The sequence below is a fragment of the Syngnathus leptorhynchus genome, chromosome 2, assembly GCF_054491065.1.
Source record: "Syngnathus leptorhynchus isolate UIUO chromosome 2, UIUO_Slep, whole genome shotgun sequence".
In the NCBI taxonomy this organism is placed as follows: Eukaryota; Metazoa; Chordata; class Actinopteri; order Syngnathiformes; family Syngnathidae; genus Syngnathus; species Syngnathus leptorhynchus.
In genome coordinates, this window is record NC_141196.1 from 24,957,076 (window position 1) to 24,970,976 (window position 13,901).

General features: G+C 42.5%; 1 protein-coding gene, 1 long non-coding RNA gene and 1 pseudogene across 4 annotated transcripts in view; 1 reads left to right on the top strand and 2 right to left on the bottom strand.

The window, feature by feature from the left end:
* Nucleotides 1–13,901, top strand: part of LOC147061328 (tectonic-1-like) — a 104,354-nt gene that overhangs the window by 16,426 nt on the left and 74,027 nt on the right. For all 3 annotated transcript variants that reach the window (XM_085934938.1, XM_085934946.1, XM_085934954.1), the window contains exon 3: nucleotides 13,517–13,650. In XM_085934938.1, the coding sequence (XP_085791064.1) occupies nucleotides 13,517–13,650 (134 nt within the window). The remainder of the gene's footprint in view (nucleotides 1–13,516; nucleotides 13,651–13,901) is intronic.
* LOC147061329 (uncharacterized) lies at nucleotides 4,735–5,824 on the bottom strand. The gene is made up of 3 exons (XR_015068571.1): nucleotides 5,568–5,824; nucleotides 5,340–5,493; nucleotides 4,735–5,135 (listed from the first exon to the last, which is right to left on the bottom strand). It is a non-coding gene; the product is annotated as an uncharacterized LOC147061329 (long non-coding RNA).
* Nucleotides 9,792–13,175, bottom strand: LOC147061330 (uncharacterized; annotated as a pseudogene).

Sequence of the window (13,901 nt, forward strand, 5' to 3'; positions counted from 1 at the left end):
GTCCGTTGGCAAAGCTTTCAGTTTACCGGTCGATCTATGCTCCTACCCTACCATGAGCTATGGGTCGTGACCAAAAGAACGAGACCCCGGATACAAGCGGCCGAAATTAGTTTTCCTCCGCTCTCCCCTAGAGATAAGGTGAGAAGCTTGGTCATCCAGGAGGGACTCGGAGTAGTGCCGCTGCTCCTCCACTTTGAGAGGAGCCAGATGAGGTGGCTTGGGCATCTCATCAGGATGTCTCCTGGACGCCTCCCTGGGGAGGTGTTCCGGGCATGTCCCGCTGGTAGGAGACCCCAGGGACGACCCAGGACGTGCTGGAGAGACTATGTCTCTCGGCTGGCCTGGGAATGCCTTGGCATCCCCCGGGATGAGCTAGATGAAGTGGCTGGGGAGAGGGAAGTCTGGGAGTCCCTCCTAAAGCTGCTGTCCCCACGACCCAACCCCGGATCAGCGGAAGAAGATGGATGGTTTTCTATTCAATTAACTCATCTCGTGTCTGTGTCCCAAATGTAGTCTTAATTTATTCTTTTCAACTCTTGACTGCCTAATATCGCCAGATATCATATGAAATATGATAGATAGATCAATTGGAATTTTTGCTGCAATTCACGAGTAGACCCCCCTTGATCCAGTTCAGCTCATTGTCTATTATCCAGAAAACTCCCAGCCGTAGCTCTTATCTGATTACTCCCGTCCTCTCATAAATTATTGTTGCAAAAGCCTATCTAACCTTCTTTAGGAAATTATTACTATATCACATCATTAAAAAAATAATATGTCTATATATCATGTGGGCGTTTGTTAGGCCCACAGTTACACATAGTATTGCAATAATAAGTCCAAGCATGCTTTTTTCACACCTGTTGGCAAGCAGTTTAACGTTCATTTCTCTGGGTGGCGATTTCTGTAGTCAATGTCGTGTATGAATTATCATTCATTCTCCCATCATCATGTTTTACTGTCACTCACCACCACCCCCACACTGCCCCCCGAAGCGGGCACACCCCGCCCCGCGCGCAGCCACAGCCCCACCCGAACGAGGGAGGGCCCGGCATTGCATCATCGATTCGTCACAGGTTGGCCACCCTTGTCGCGATCATGCCACTGGCCCCCACCCGCGCGCGCACAGCATACGACCACGCGCAGAGACCAGGCCCCGCCCCGCGGCCACACGCCCCGGGAGGAGCGCATGCACATTCATCAGTCTCCCCTGCTCGAACCGTAGACCTACTTCCCTCCATTGGAGCCATGCTGTTCCGCCTAGCTCCAATCACTCATTCAAATAAACAGACACGAGGACCCCCAACTTCCTCACATGCGCGCACAAACACACAGAAGGACGACAACAGACTGACATTAAAATTTCACAGACATCACGCACAAACACACAAGAACTGAAGTCAATTCTTCCAATCTGATAACCAATTTAGCTTCACTTTTTTGTAACAATGCCACACATCTGTTTTGTGATCATCAGTAGATAAGTGTCCAGAGCTTTGAAAGTTCTTTATCCAATCAGTCATTTCTTTTCATTTTTCATTGCGCTCTTTTGGCGGAATAAATTCCACTTGAATTGCAACAGCAGAACTCAGTTGACCTTGCACACTCTTATTCGCCAATGGAAGTGGTTTCAAATCAAACCAATCTTTTTCTGTGATCAAATTCACCTTCCATTTTCATTATTGATCCGAATTAGTACTATTAATGATGCGTAACAGTAATAACAACAACAGTAACAATTATGTATAGACAACTTCAACAATATTACAACCAGACTGTCAAGGGCCAACACCCTAAATATGTCTGCTCTACTTTATAGCAACAGAGCCAATGCCCTATCACCGGCCCTCCACAATAAAGACAATACACAAGAGCACAAAAACACTCACAAATGAAGCATAAAAGAAAACCCCAATTCCACCTCAGAGGTTTTAACACAATAGAAAAGAACCCCCCGGATTCCACCTCAGAAGTTTTAACACAATAAAAGAAGAAAACCCCGGATTCCACCTCGGAAGTTTTAACACAATAGAAAAGAAAACCCCGGATTCCACCTCAGAAGTTTTAACACAATGAAAAAAGAAAACCCCGGATTCCAACTCTGAAGTTTTAACACATTAAAAAAGAAATCCCCAAAGAAACAACCACCTCCACATTGGGGTCGGGAAAAACAATTCCACTATCGCGCAGAAGCCACAGGTTATGAAGGTCTTCTTACCTTCTAAAGGTGGGGCCCCGGGCCTCCAGACCGCAGATGAAGCTCTCCCACTCTTTGTCCAAAAACCGCTCAACTGGACATCACGTCGTTGAGCAAGGAAAACAAAGATGTGGGGTAATAGTTGGTTCTTTATTTGCAAGATCTTGGGTTGTTTCATGGCAGTCAGTACACAATGCACTTCAGCAGATGAAACAACAAGGTCAGACTCCAGATCAGAAGGTTTTATACTGTCCGCGAGCAGGAATACGGAAGGGAAGAAAAGGGAGGGGAAAAGAAGAAAAAACATATCCTCATAAGGCAGATATTTGTTCTGTTATCACCTCAATGTCTTGTTATCTATTGGATGTTTTGTATCTATGTGTCATGATTTCAATGAGCTGTGCCTTATGTGTAATGGAAAAGTTACCAAGCTCTGTGTGCCGTGTCTGTGCTCTGATGGAGCAACTATGTTTGTATAAATTAATAAGAGTATTTACACATTGATGTTGCTCCCACTTCATTTCCTATGGAGCCACTCCTTAGTTGCCCTGGCTGTGTGTTGAGGGTCGTTGACATGCTGGAAGACCCAGCCGCGACCCATCTTCAATGCTCATACTGAGGGTAGGAGGTTGTTGGCCAAGATCTCCCGATACATGGCCCCATTCATCCTTCCTTGAATACATGCAGTCGTCCTGTTCCCTTTGCAGAAAAGCATCCCCAAAGAATGTTTCCACCGCCATGCTTCACAATTGGGATGGTGTTCTTGGGGTTGTACTCATCATTCTTCTTCCTCCAAACACGACGAGTGGAGTTTAAACCAAAAAGTTCTATTTCTGTCTCATCAGACCACATGACCTTCTACCATTCCTCCTCTGGATCATCCAGATGGTCATTTGCAAACTTCAAATGGGCCTTGACATGTGTTGGCTTGAGCAAGGGCACCTTGCATGCACTACAGGATTTTAATCCTTGATGGCGTAGTGTGTTGCTGATGGTTTTCTTTGAGACTGTGGTCCCAGTTCTATTCAGGTCATTGACCAGGTCCTGCCGTGTAGTTCTGGGCTCATTCCTCACCTTCCTCATGATCATTGATGCCTGTCGAGGTGAGATCTTGCATGGCGCCCCTGACCAAGGGAGATTGACCGTTGTCTTGAATTTCTCCCATTTTCTAATAATTGCACCAACATTTGTTGCCTTCTCACCAAGCTGCTTGCCTATTGGCCAATTTTATCCCCGATCTCCTTACACAGCTCTCTGGTCTTGGGCATTGTGTAGAGGCGGGAATCTGATTGATTGAGTGTGTGGACAGGTGTCTTTTATACAGGTAACGGGTTCAAATATGTGCAGTTAATACAGGTAATGAGTGAAGAAGAGGTGGGCTTCTTAAAGAAGTACTAACAGGTCTGTGAGAGACAAAATTCTTACTGGTTGATAGATGATCAAATACTTATGTCATGCAATGAAATGCAAATTAATTATTTGAAAATCTACTGTGATTTTCTGGATTTTTGTTTTAGATTCCATCACTCACAGTTGAAGAGTACCTATGATAGAAATTACAGACTTCTACATGCTTTGCAATAGGGAAAACCTGAAAAATCAGCAATGTATCAAATACTTGTTCTCCCCACTGTATGTTACCATTCTCCTCTCTGCTTTCATGAATTAATGTTCTCCGTCGCTATGACATATTTCCGTTAATGAGCAAAATGAAGGCTGGGCACGTTTTGGGTGGTTACGAACTCAAAATGGACATTGAAGCATACAATTCATTTACAGCGGTTTCTTCGATGTCTCGTCATTACTTATTAACATTGCCGTCACATAATGTTGAGGGTATGGGCTGACAGTTTGCTACATTTGCGTATCTCCTCGTGATTCTACAGTATTTTATTTTTCTTCTCCCATGAAAAAGACAAGCGCGGTACAGCTAGCTCAGGCGGATAAAAGAAAACTTAGCTTTCCGAGATGGACGCGCTATTTATGAACTTGGGCTCCGACTGTAGCTACTCCCGGTCAAAAGATCCACGCCTCGTACTGATGTTTAAAAATATTCTTACAAATGTGAACAAACACCGTGAAAACAAGAGAAATGAAATAAAAGAAATTCATATTTGACATTACGCAACTTTCACATATACAATACCGTGTGACTTCACAAACATGTTACAAACACACATTGACACTGCTACAATCAACGACTTTGGTCAACAACACGAAAGTAAATCTTTAAACAGTGAATTATGTTTACCCTGTGCTCCCTTGACCAATTGTAACCAAAAATTAATTTTCTTTGTTGATCGTGTAAGCTCCACTCTTCCTGTCTCGCTCGCTACCCTCGCTCCTCTCCTGCGCGTCTCGACTTACTACTTTCTTGTCCCGCGCTCGCTACGCAATGTCCGCTACGTCACATCCGGTCATAAAAAAATGACAAATTAAAAAGGAAAACAAACAAACTATAAATTTAACTATAACTATAAATTATATTTCTTCAGCAAGTTTATGCAATCATTTACACCGACACCACTTCTGTCGACAAAGCTGTCAAAATTCAAAGTCAGTCAGCTTTATTGTCAATTTCTTCACATGTTAAGACACACAAAGAGATCGAAATTACGTTTCCCACTGTCCCATGGTGATTAGACACAGTACACAACACTTACAAGCAAACAGCACAAAGGGTAAAAACGAATAGACAAGAGCGATGAATAAGTAATAAGCAAATAACCCAAATAAATAAACAATAAATAAATAAATAGATAAATTAGAGGAGCAAAATGGAGCAAGCGTGCATACAGCAGACAGCCAGAATATAGCGCAAAAGAACAGGACGTTATGCAGCCGAGGGTGGAGGGGGAAGAGAATTCAGGATCCTGACAGCTTGGAGTATGAAGCTGTTGGCGATTCTGGTGGTGCGGGAGCGCAGGCACCTGTACCTCTTTCCAGAGGGAAGAAGATCAAACAAAGAGTGAGCGGGCTGAAATGGAGATTGGCGTGGCTCAGAGAAACATGGGCAAAAAGGTGAAACTGCTTAGGTGTTTATGTGCGTGGTATGCTATAAAGAAATACAGTATGGTCGTAATGGCAAGAAGGTGGTAGCTAACATGCCACCAGGCAGAGGAGAGACATAAAGTTACCGTACATTCACTTCAGGACATGTCTTCATTTCAGGATCCCCCTCCCTGCTCATCCTCCTTGATCTCTCAGCAGCCTTTGATACCATTGACCACCAAATACTCCTTAACCGTCTCCACACCAACATTGGTCTCCATCTCTCCACACTCTACACTGGCTTCCTATAACATCAATAATTCATTACAAGATCGCCCTCATCATCCACCTCTGCATCTACAGTAATGCCCCTCAATACCTCAAAGACCTCCTTACTCCTCACTCATCCACCCGTAACCTCCGGTCACAAAGCTCCAACCTCCTTCATCTGCGCCGTACACGACTATGCACCATGGGAGATCGAGCTTTCTGCGCCGCTGCCCCCCACATTTGGAACTCTTTACCTGCGCACCTACATCAACCCCAGTCTGTGGACAATTTTAAAAAGGGGCTTAAAACGTTTCTCTTTAGAAAGGCTTTCCCCGGCTCCTCATAGATGTCTCCTATCCTCTCTGTGCTTTTATGCTTTTATGCCTTTATTCTGGTTTCTTGTGTGTTTTTATTACTAGTTTTATTTCTGTAGCACTTTGAGATTCTTTTATGAAAAGCGCTTTACCAAAATAATGTATTATTATTTATTGTTATTATATGAGGACTCTGTGCCAGTCTGTTGTGGTGAAGACTTACCGGTCAATCTACCCAGTCCTTCTCAAATAGTGGGGCGCGCCCTCCTGGGGGAGCACAGTGCGTTACCAGGGGGGGTGCGTGTGACACCAGGTAACATGCTTTTCTTTGGGCTGTACTAGATTAAAGGCTAATTAGATATCCACTGCAGTAGGTGGGAGTGGCGTTATCACTGTAAGAGTGTGCGCAAGGAGTATTCGCTGTATAGTGTAGAGTGCACGGAACATACGTACACACAACACAGAACAGGGGATAAAAAGTGCAGTGGGACACCATGGAACAATATTTAATAGGGGTGAAAAGAACCGCAATGAGAAACGGAGATAAGAGAATTGAGAGTCACACAAAAACTAAGACAAGGAAATATGACGAAGCATACTTAGCACTCGGCTTTAGTGTGACTACAACGGGAGACGAGGAAAGACTGGTGTGTTTACTGTGCCTTACAATGTAGGCAGCGGACAGTATGAAGCCAAATAAATTAAGGCGGCACAAGTCATTGCACCCCAATCACGCTGATAAGATGCTTGATGTTTTTCAGCATTAAATGGGCTGAATATTGCCAACAATCATCCCACTCTGTGAATGCTACTTCAGTCAATCAGCAAGCACTGTAAGAATCATATAAAGCAGCGTACCAAATTGCTCAGTGCAAAAAAACCCACACCATTGCAGAAGAGCTGATACTATCTGCAGCTGTGGATATGGTCTCCGTCATGCTGCCTCATTTTGATTAAAAAAACAGCACAAATTGTTTTATTCATTTTTGTTTTGTACGTTAAAATGGTTTATATATTGTGCTCCTGAGTTAATGTTGCTGATTACTTTGAATTGGATATTATTTATTGCTCTAATTTAATTTAATATTATGTATGTTTATTGTTATTTTATTGTATTTTTTTAGCATGAAATGGCAGTTGGTCAAGAATGTTTATAGTTTAAATATCCATCCATCCATCCATCCATCCATCCATCTTCTGAACCGCTTAGTCCCCACAGGGGTCGCGGGCGTGCTGGAGCCTATCCCAGCGGTCATCTGGGGGGGCATCACAGAAAATAATTGTGAAGCACTGATCTACACTCCTACCCTCACCTATGGTCATGAGCTACGGGTCGTGACCAAAATAATACAATACAAAAACTGGCCGAATACAAGCGGCCAAAATGAGTTTCCTCCGCAGGGTGTCGGGGCTCTCCCTTAGAGATAGGGTGAGAAGCTCGGTCCTCCGTGAGGATCTCAGTGGAGAGCCACTGCTTCTCCACGTTGTTAGGAATTGGATGAGGTGGCTCCGACATCTCATTAGGGTGCCTCCTGGATGCGTCCCGGGCATGTCCCACCGGCAGGAGTCCACGGGGATGACCCAGGACGTGCTGGAGAGACTGTCTCTCATATGGCCTGGGAATGCCTTGGGATCCCCTGGGTTGTGCTGGACGAAGTGGCTGGGGAGGGGGAAGCCTGGGCGTCCCTCCTAAAGCTGCTGCCCCTGCGACCCGACCCCGGCTAAGTGATAGAAGATGGATGGATCGATGGATCGATTGATTGAAAACATTGAAATGATACAAGGACAAACTGCAATAGAAATCTGTTCAACATTGCCCTCTTCTTTTAATAATGATCTGGGATATTAATATGGTTTAGATTGAATCCTTCTTAGTATTTGAATGTTGTATTAGAAAACTAGATCTATTGGGCTATGGGCATGTACCGTATTTTCCGCACTATAGGGCGCACTTAAAGCTTATAATTTACTCAAAAAACCACAGTGCGCCTTATAATGCAGATACATATCCTTATATATAGATCAATTGATGAATTTGTTGATCCATACTGGTTGTACACGGCGCTCTGCCAAAATGTTTCAGTACGTTTCAGAATTATTGCTTTCAGCATTACAGCAACTGTGGTCAGCGGCGTCACCAAAGTAAGCTACTACTGGTTGATCGCATGACATTTTAAAAAAAATAATAATAATTTTCTTATTTTTATAAATATTTCTTATTTTCATATATTTATCACAGAAACAGTACATCATTGTATTCACTTGCGAGGCATTTTGGATGGTCAAATCCTACGCAATCCACGTTTTGCAGCACATTAAAATCATCACATTCGACATGCCTGAGAAGTGGTATTTGTACCTGTGCTACGCAACTCTTGTCACAGCAGACTTTAAACATGAGATAACAGGTCGTAAATTAGCACAACTATACCAGCACAACACTCACAGGAGTCACAAGTTTCAACAGCAGAGAATAACCATGAAAAAAATCCCATTGATGTAGGATCTTGTCTTCCGACACGGTCCACTGTAAATTCTTCTGAGTTCACGGCGTCGTTAATGTGAGTATCATTAACATTAGTATCATTTACTCCTGGAATGTATGAGCAAAAGGAAGTCCCAATAATGTGGTACATGCAGGTCCCTTGTGCTGCAGTCATCAAGTCCAGAACCATCCTGTTTAGCAAGACCATCAGTCTAATAGCCTGAATCTCTCTATTTTTTTCCATCATTGACTTGCAGCGAGAGATTCACAAAGGATTGAAAACGATAGTTCAGTGTCTCGATGAAGAATGATTGTTTTCCAACTCCGATCCAAGGAAAAAACGGCATGAACGACTTTGTCTCCAATGAATCACACTTTATGGCTGTCAGGGATATTCGTACCCCAGATGGGATCATGTGGTTCAAAGGTCGTAACAGCCCTGCGTCGACGTCCAGAAGAGTTGTGTGCCGTCGTCAGCTGATGATGTTGTATCCTGTAGGTGTGGTCTGTTACCCACACTGGTGCACACACTCCAAACCTATCCAGTTGGCGGGCAGCATCGGATAAACTTTGTGACCACAAAGCCACCAGCCATTCTGAATGAAGTAGGTCCCGTTCGATGGTGCAGCCATATTGTTCGGAGAGTCCTCACCACTTGAAATGGCTCTCCTATTCTGGCACTCAGCGGTGATGTCCAAAGCTCCCATCCAGTTTCCTCCTAGAGAGCAGTCGTCGTCAATGCATTTGTGGGTTTCATTTCCAAGAATGAAACACGTGTAGTCCACTCCAGGTAGCCTTTTTCTTTAGGCTACTTGTGGCATCTTTCGTCCTTCAACAGTCACATTGAGATTCATCCAAAAGAATTTGATCACAGGTTCCTTTCTGTGAGTCCAGGGCGGTAGGGGTAGCATCACTGACTGTGACAGCATGGTGTTGATATCCAACTCCTCCCAAAGAGGCCATGCATTTCGCTTCGGTGACAGTCATTGCTCTGGCCTCCAGGTAAACTTACGTGGAGGAAGGGGGGAGTTTGGAACACACATAGCATCCCTCCTGTGTGTGGGATCTCACAGTGAACATTACATACTGGTACCAAGTGTTGGTTTCGTATGGGTTTCTGGGGTTCCATGACCAGTCGTCAAAGTTCTCATCATGTGACCATCTTTCTCCTCAGTTGACATTGTCAATTGGTCTATTCAGATGAGCCCATAGACCATAGCACGCTCCAACCACAACGCAGCAGAGGATCCACCTGGCATGTGGAGCCCCGTTGCTACTAGGATGGCAGAGACACTGGCATATTCCATTGCCTGTCAGAGTGGGGATCGTTGAATTCTTCACCAACATTGAGATGCCCCACCCTAAACAATGAAGCCCCTTTGTAGTCAGCCTTCCCCACCACTCCGAAAATGGGGTCCAGCATTATCTGTAACTTGCAGTGGCTGAGGTGAATCCAGCTGGGCCTTCCAGCAACGTTCAGTGCAGTGGGGGTACTCAGTAAGACTTGGAATGGTCCCTCCCACCGTGGATGGGCCTAGTTATTTCTTTTGATGACTTTGATGTAGACCCAGTTTCCTGGCATGATGGAGTTGTCAACCTGAGAGGAAGAAAGATCAGGCGGCAGTAAATATGCATTTGACACATCTTTCAGTTTGAGTGCTCTGATCATGCTATCCGCCAAGGATAGTTTTTTCATCAGCTTTTTGTAAATCTTGTATCATTCACCAATCAATTTTATTGCCCTTTTGAACTGGGCAAATAGGAGTGTTTGCAAGAAGAGTTTGAGCACTTCCTAATGATTCCTCCTGACCAAAGACCATTTATGACAGGGGCTATCCCATTTATTGCCTCCTGTTTTAAAGGAGATTCTCCGATCTTGGTTGGATTTGGACTGGTGGAATGGACCGTAAAGTCCTGTAGATGGTTCCTTTACCCACCTTCTTATCAGTCAAACAAATGTTGGTTAGTCAGGGAAGAGCATAAGCGCGTGCCCTTCCAAAGCTACATCACTTCCTCATAGCTTCTTTATTCACTTTTCAATCATTTTCCAATTGTTTATCGCAATATTTTGAGAAAATGTTTAACTTAATGATACGACTCCTTATGTATTAGAGAATCTATATGTAGTGAAGTGGTGTATTACTTTTGTCTTCCACTCTGTACCACACTTTCCCCCCTTCTGAAGCTTGGCGACACCCATGCCTCACGCCTTGACAAACATTTTGGGAAGATGTGTTCTTTACTACATATGATTCTATCATCATTTAATTTGACTTTCTTTCCAAAACGCTTCTCAGTTTCCCAGTTCACATATCTTCTGCATGCGTTACTGGTTCTCCAGTTTTTTCTCTGGATAATTATCAATCCAAAAGCAATTTTTTTTTCTTAGCATTTAACTTGCTCAAAATTACTCTTTCTTCAAAGTTGTTCTACTAATTTTCCACAGTAGTCTCCAAGAACCTCAACCATTCAATCTGTATTTTTCTTTCATTCAGGAAATCATTCATCCTTGTCATTTGCATCTCACACGCAGTCTCCAAAAAGGAGTCTTTCCATCACATCTCAATTTATCCAAGCTTTCCACACATTTATATATTACTCTCAACTCACGTTCCTTATCCTAATTTTTTCCATTATTTCTCTTAAATGTAGCATTGCAATGTCTTAAATTCTCAATTTTGCTTCATCCAATTCCTGAATGCATGTTCTGTCTTGCTTTCGAATTTGTCATAAGAACCAGTTTCTGCCCACAAACAGATTTCTTTCTTTTCCTCTCTTTTTTTATTTTTCTAAATTGTTTCTGTTTTGCGGTGCTAATCGAAAATACCACAGTCTAGCAAATTTCTTTGCACTAAAAGTTTAGCCAATTTTAATCATTTTAACACATAGGCACCCTCTTAGGCACACACATGCACAGCTCTCACATACGAGGGGATTCATCACAAGCTGGCCATTTCTTGCAGTCGATCATGAGGCCGGGTTCTAATAATCTAAAAAATGTTCTAATAATCTGACAATGACATGTTTTGTTGTCCTATGGTTGGGGCTTCAGGTCTTTTAAATTTAGATACATGATTTGCATAGGAGCGGAAGCTCCTCTTGCCTGTTTGCTTGAGCCGCGCCTTGAGCTGCCGCCTTGCGCCTGCGCACCGGGGCCTCATTGTGTTCCGGTCTGACAAACGTGGTAAATTTTTCTGTGGTCAAATTGACCCAAGGACCAAATTTGTGATTATTTTTTAGAACGATAGCGTGAACCAATTGTGTAAGGCTTTCAAAGGACACGTTATTCAAATTTGAGAGGGATTTCGCATGAGTTTCCGTAATTGGCAGTCTTGATTCAATGATTGGAACAGTCACCGTGATCTCATCCCTAATGGATTGAATCTTTGGAGCAAAAAAATTTCATGAACTCGTCGGCTGAGTGGGGGAAGCTATCGGAGATCGGCTGCCGTAGCATTAGCTTTGCCACCGTATCAAACAAGCATATAAGGATTGTTTTTACTGAGACCAATAATTCGAGAGAAATAATTAATTTTCGCTTCTTAGTATTTCAGGAGTCTGTCACACCAAGTTTGGTTAAACGCCATTTGCGTTCAAGCTTTCTACATAATTGTTTAAGCGCACGCATTTCATCCATGAACCACAGAGTAGGCCTTCTACGACGAGTGTTAAGATATAGAGGCACTACTGAGTCGATGGCGTTTAACAGTGCTGCATTGAGTTCATTTGTGATATTATCAATTGAGCCAATATATGCAGGAAATACGGCAGTTGCCAGCGGCAGTAACTCAGCTAATATTACGATTGCTGTAGCTTTCACTGCGTTCCTGTCGTTGACAGAGAGCTAAAATTTTATTAGGTAGTGATCGAGCATGACAGTAGTGTATGGCAGTACCATTATATTTGAGATTGCCAATCCTTGGGATAATACCAGATCAAAGTCTGCTTCATTGTCAATTTCTTCACATCAAGACACACAAAGAGATCACAATTTCGTTTCCTACTATCCCACAGTGACAAGACATTGCATATTATATATATATATATATATATATATATATATATATATATATATATATATATATATATATATATAAAATATTATATTGGTCCACGGACAAAAAACATTCAAGTAAACAACACAAAGAGTAAAAACAAGAAGGCACATACAATGAATAAATAAGAGCGATGAACAAAAAATTAATAAACAAAGATCGAAAGTATTTTCATTTTTATGCGTTGCTGCCTGTATTGCTTGTGTAAAACCGAATGTATCCATTATTGTCTGAAACGCCACAGTAAATGCTTCTGATGGTAAATTTATATGAATATTAAAATCTCCCAGAATTGTTATATCATCCGGAGTTTTCACCAGGTCAATCACGAATTCTGAAAATTCATCCAGGAAAAACCAGAGTAAGCCCCAGGTGGACGATAGATAACAGCGAGATTAAACGACGGCAAGACTGTGGATCGGACAACGAGAAATTAAAAAAGTTTTAAATGCTTAAATGACTAGTAGCGTGAACACATTGCAGGGAGTACATGGATGCAAAAGAGACAATGCATCATAATTACATGAGGAAATTAAGGCAATGTAAAAAGTGTTCATTTAAGAAAAACAATTTTACATTTGTTACATCAGCAAGGTTTTGTGATAAAATCATTATGAATAAACAAAACACTTTTTTACATTGCCTTAATTTCTGCATTTAATTATAATGCATTGTCTTTTTTCCCGCGGTCCATTAGGGTGTATTATCCCGTGCAGAGCGGACCGAACGGTTCAATATTTTGCTGTGTACCGTTGCACCCCTAATGCTCATACTACGCCGCTGCGTTGAAGGCTGCGTGATTTCTTACGTGTGTGCGCTGTGCGATCCAATGCATAGGTCATGTGATGCAATGCAGCCACCATGTGCGAGTATGAATTGGCCTTTGGGTGTTTGGGCTCTCAGTTTGTTGAGTATGCCTTTCACTTTCTTGAGGATGGCGTTCTCGAACTTGGAGGTATTTTTTACTCAGATTTTTTTTTCGATATGGTCGAGTTGCGAGTCATTCGGGCTCTTGAGTCCTCCTCAATTTCACAGACACGCATTCTCATGGGGAAGTCTGGAGAATGATGATGGACTGTCCTATTTCCTATCTTAATTTGAAAAAAATAATTTTTGATAAGTGGTTCGGATGATGAATGAATGCATGCAAAAAAGGCAATGCCATGATACATGTTGGATGACAGCTCTTTTTTTTTCTTTGCAGTGGCGACAAGCAGTTGTGCAGCCATGCGACAGCATCATATACTTTGCAGTATACTGTAGATGGGTACTCACAGTTGCAGTCCTTTGTCCAACAAGAGAAGTACCATCATAGTTTCTGCATTCAGTCACATAATCGTAAGTAAGACAAAAAGAAAATCCACTTTTTTTTGCTTTTACATTAATTTTTCTTATGTACTCTCCAATAGTGTAAAAAAATCTAATCTATCCCTCCAGGTGCTGCAGAGATACTTTTATAATCTGTTCGGGGGCTATTATTTGCTCCCCTCAGTTTTCTCCATTTTCTATTACGTATTTTTATCTATTACAATACAATCCGTTGGGGCAGAACAAACCAAACAAGGTAATGGGTGTTGCCAAACGGTTTC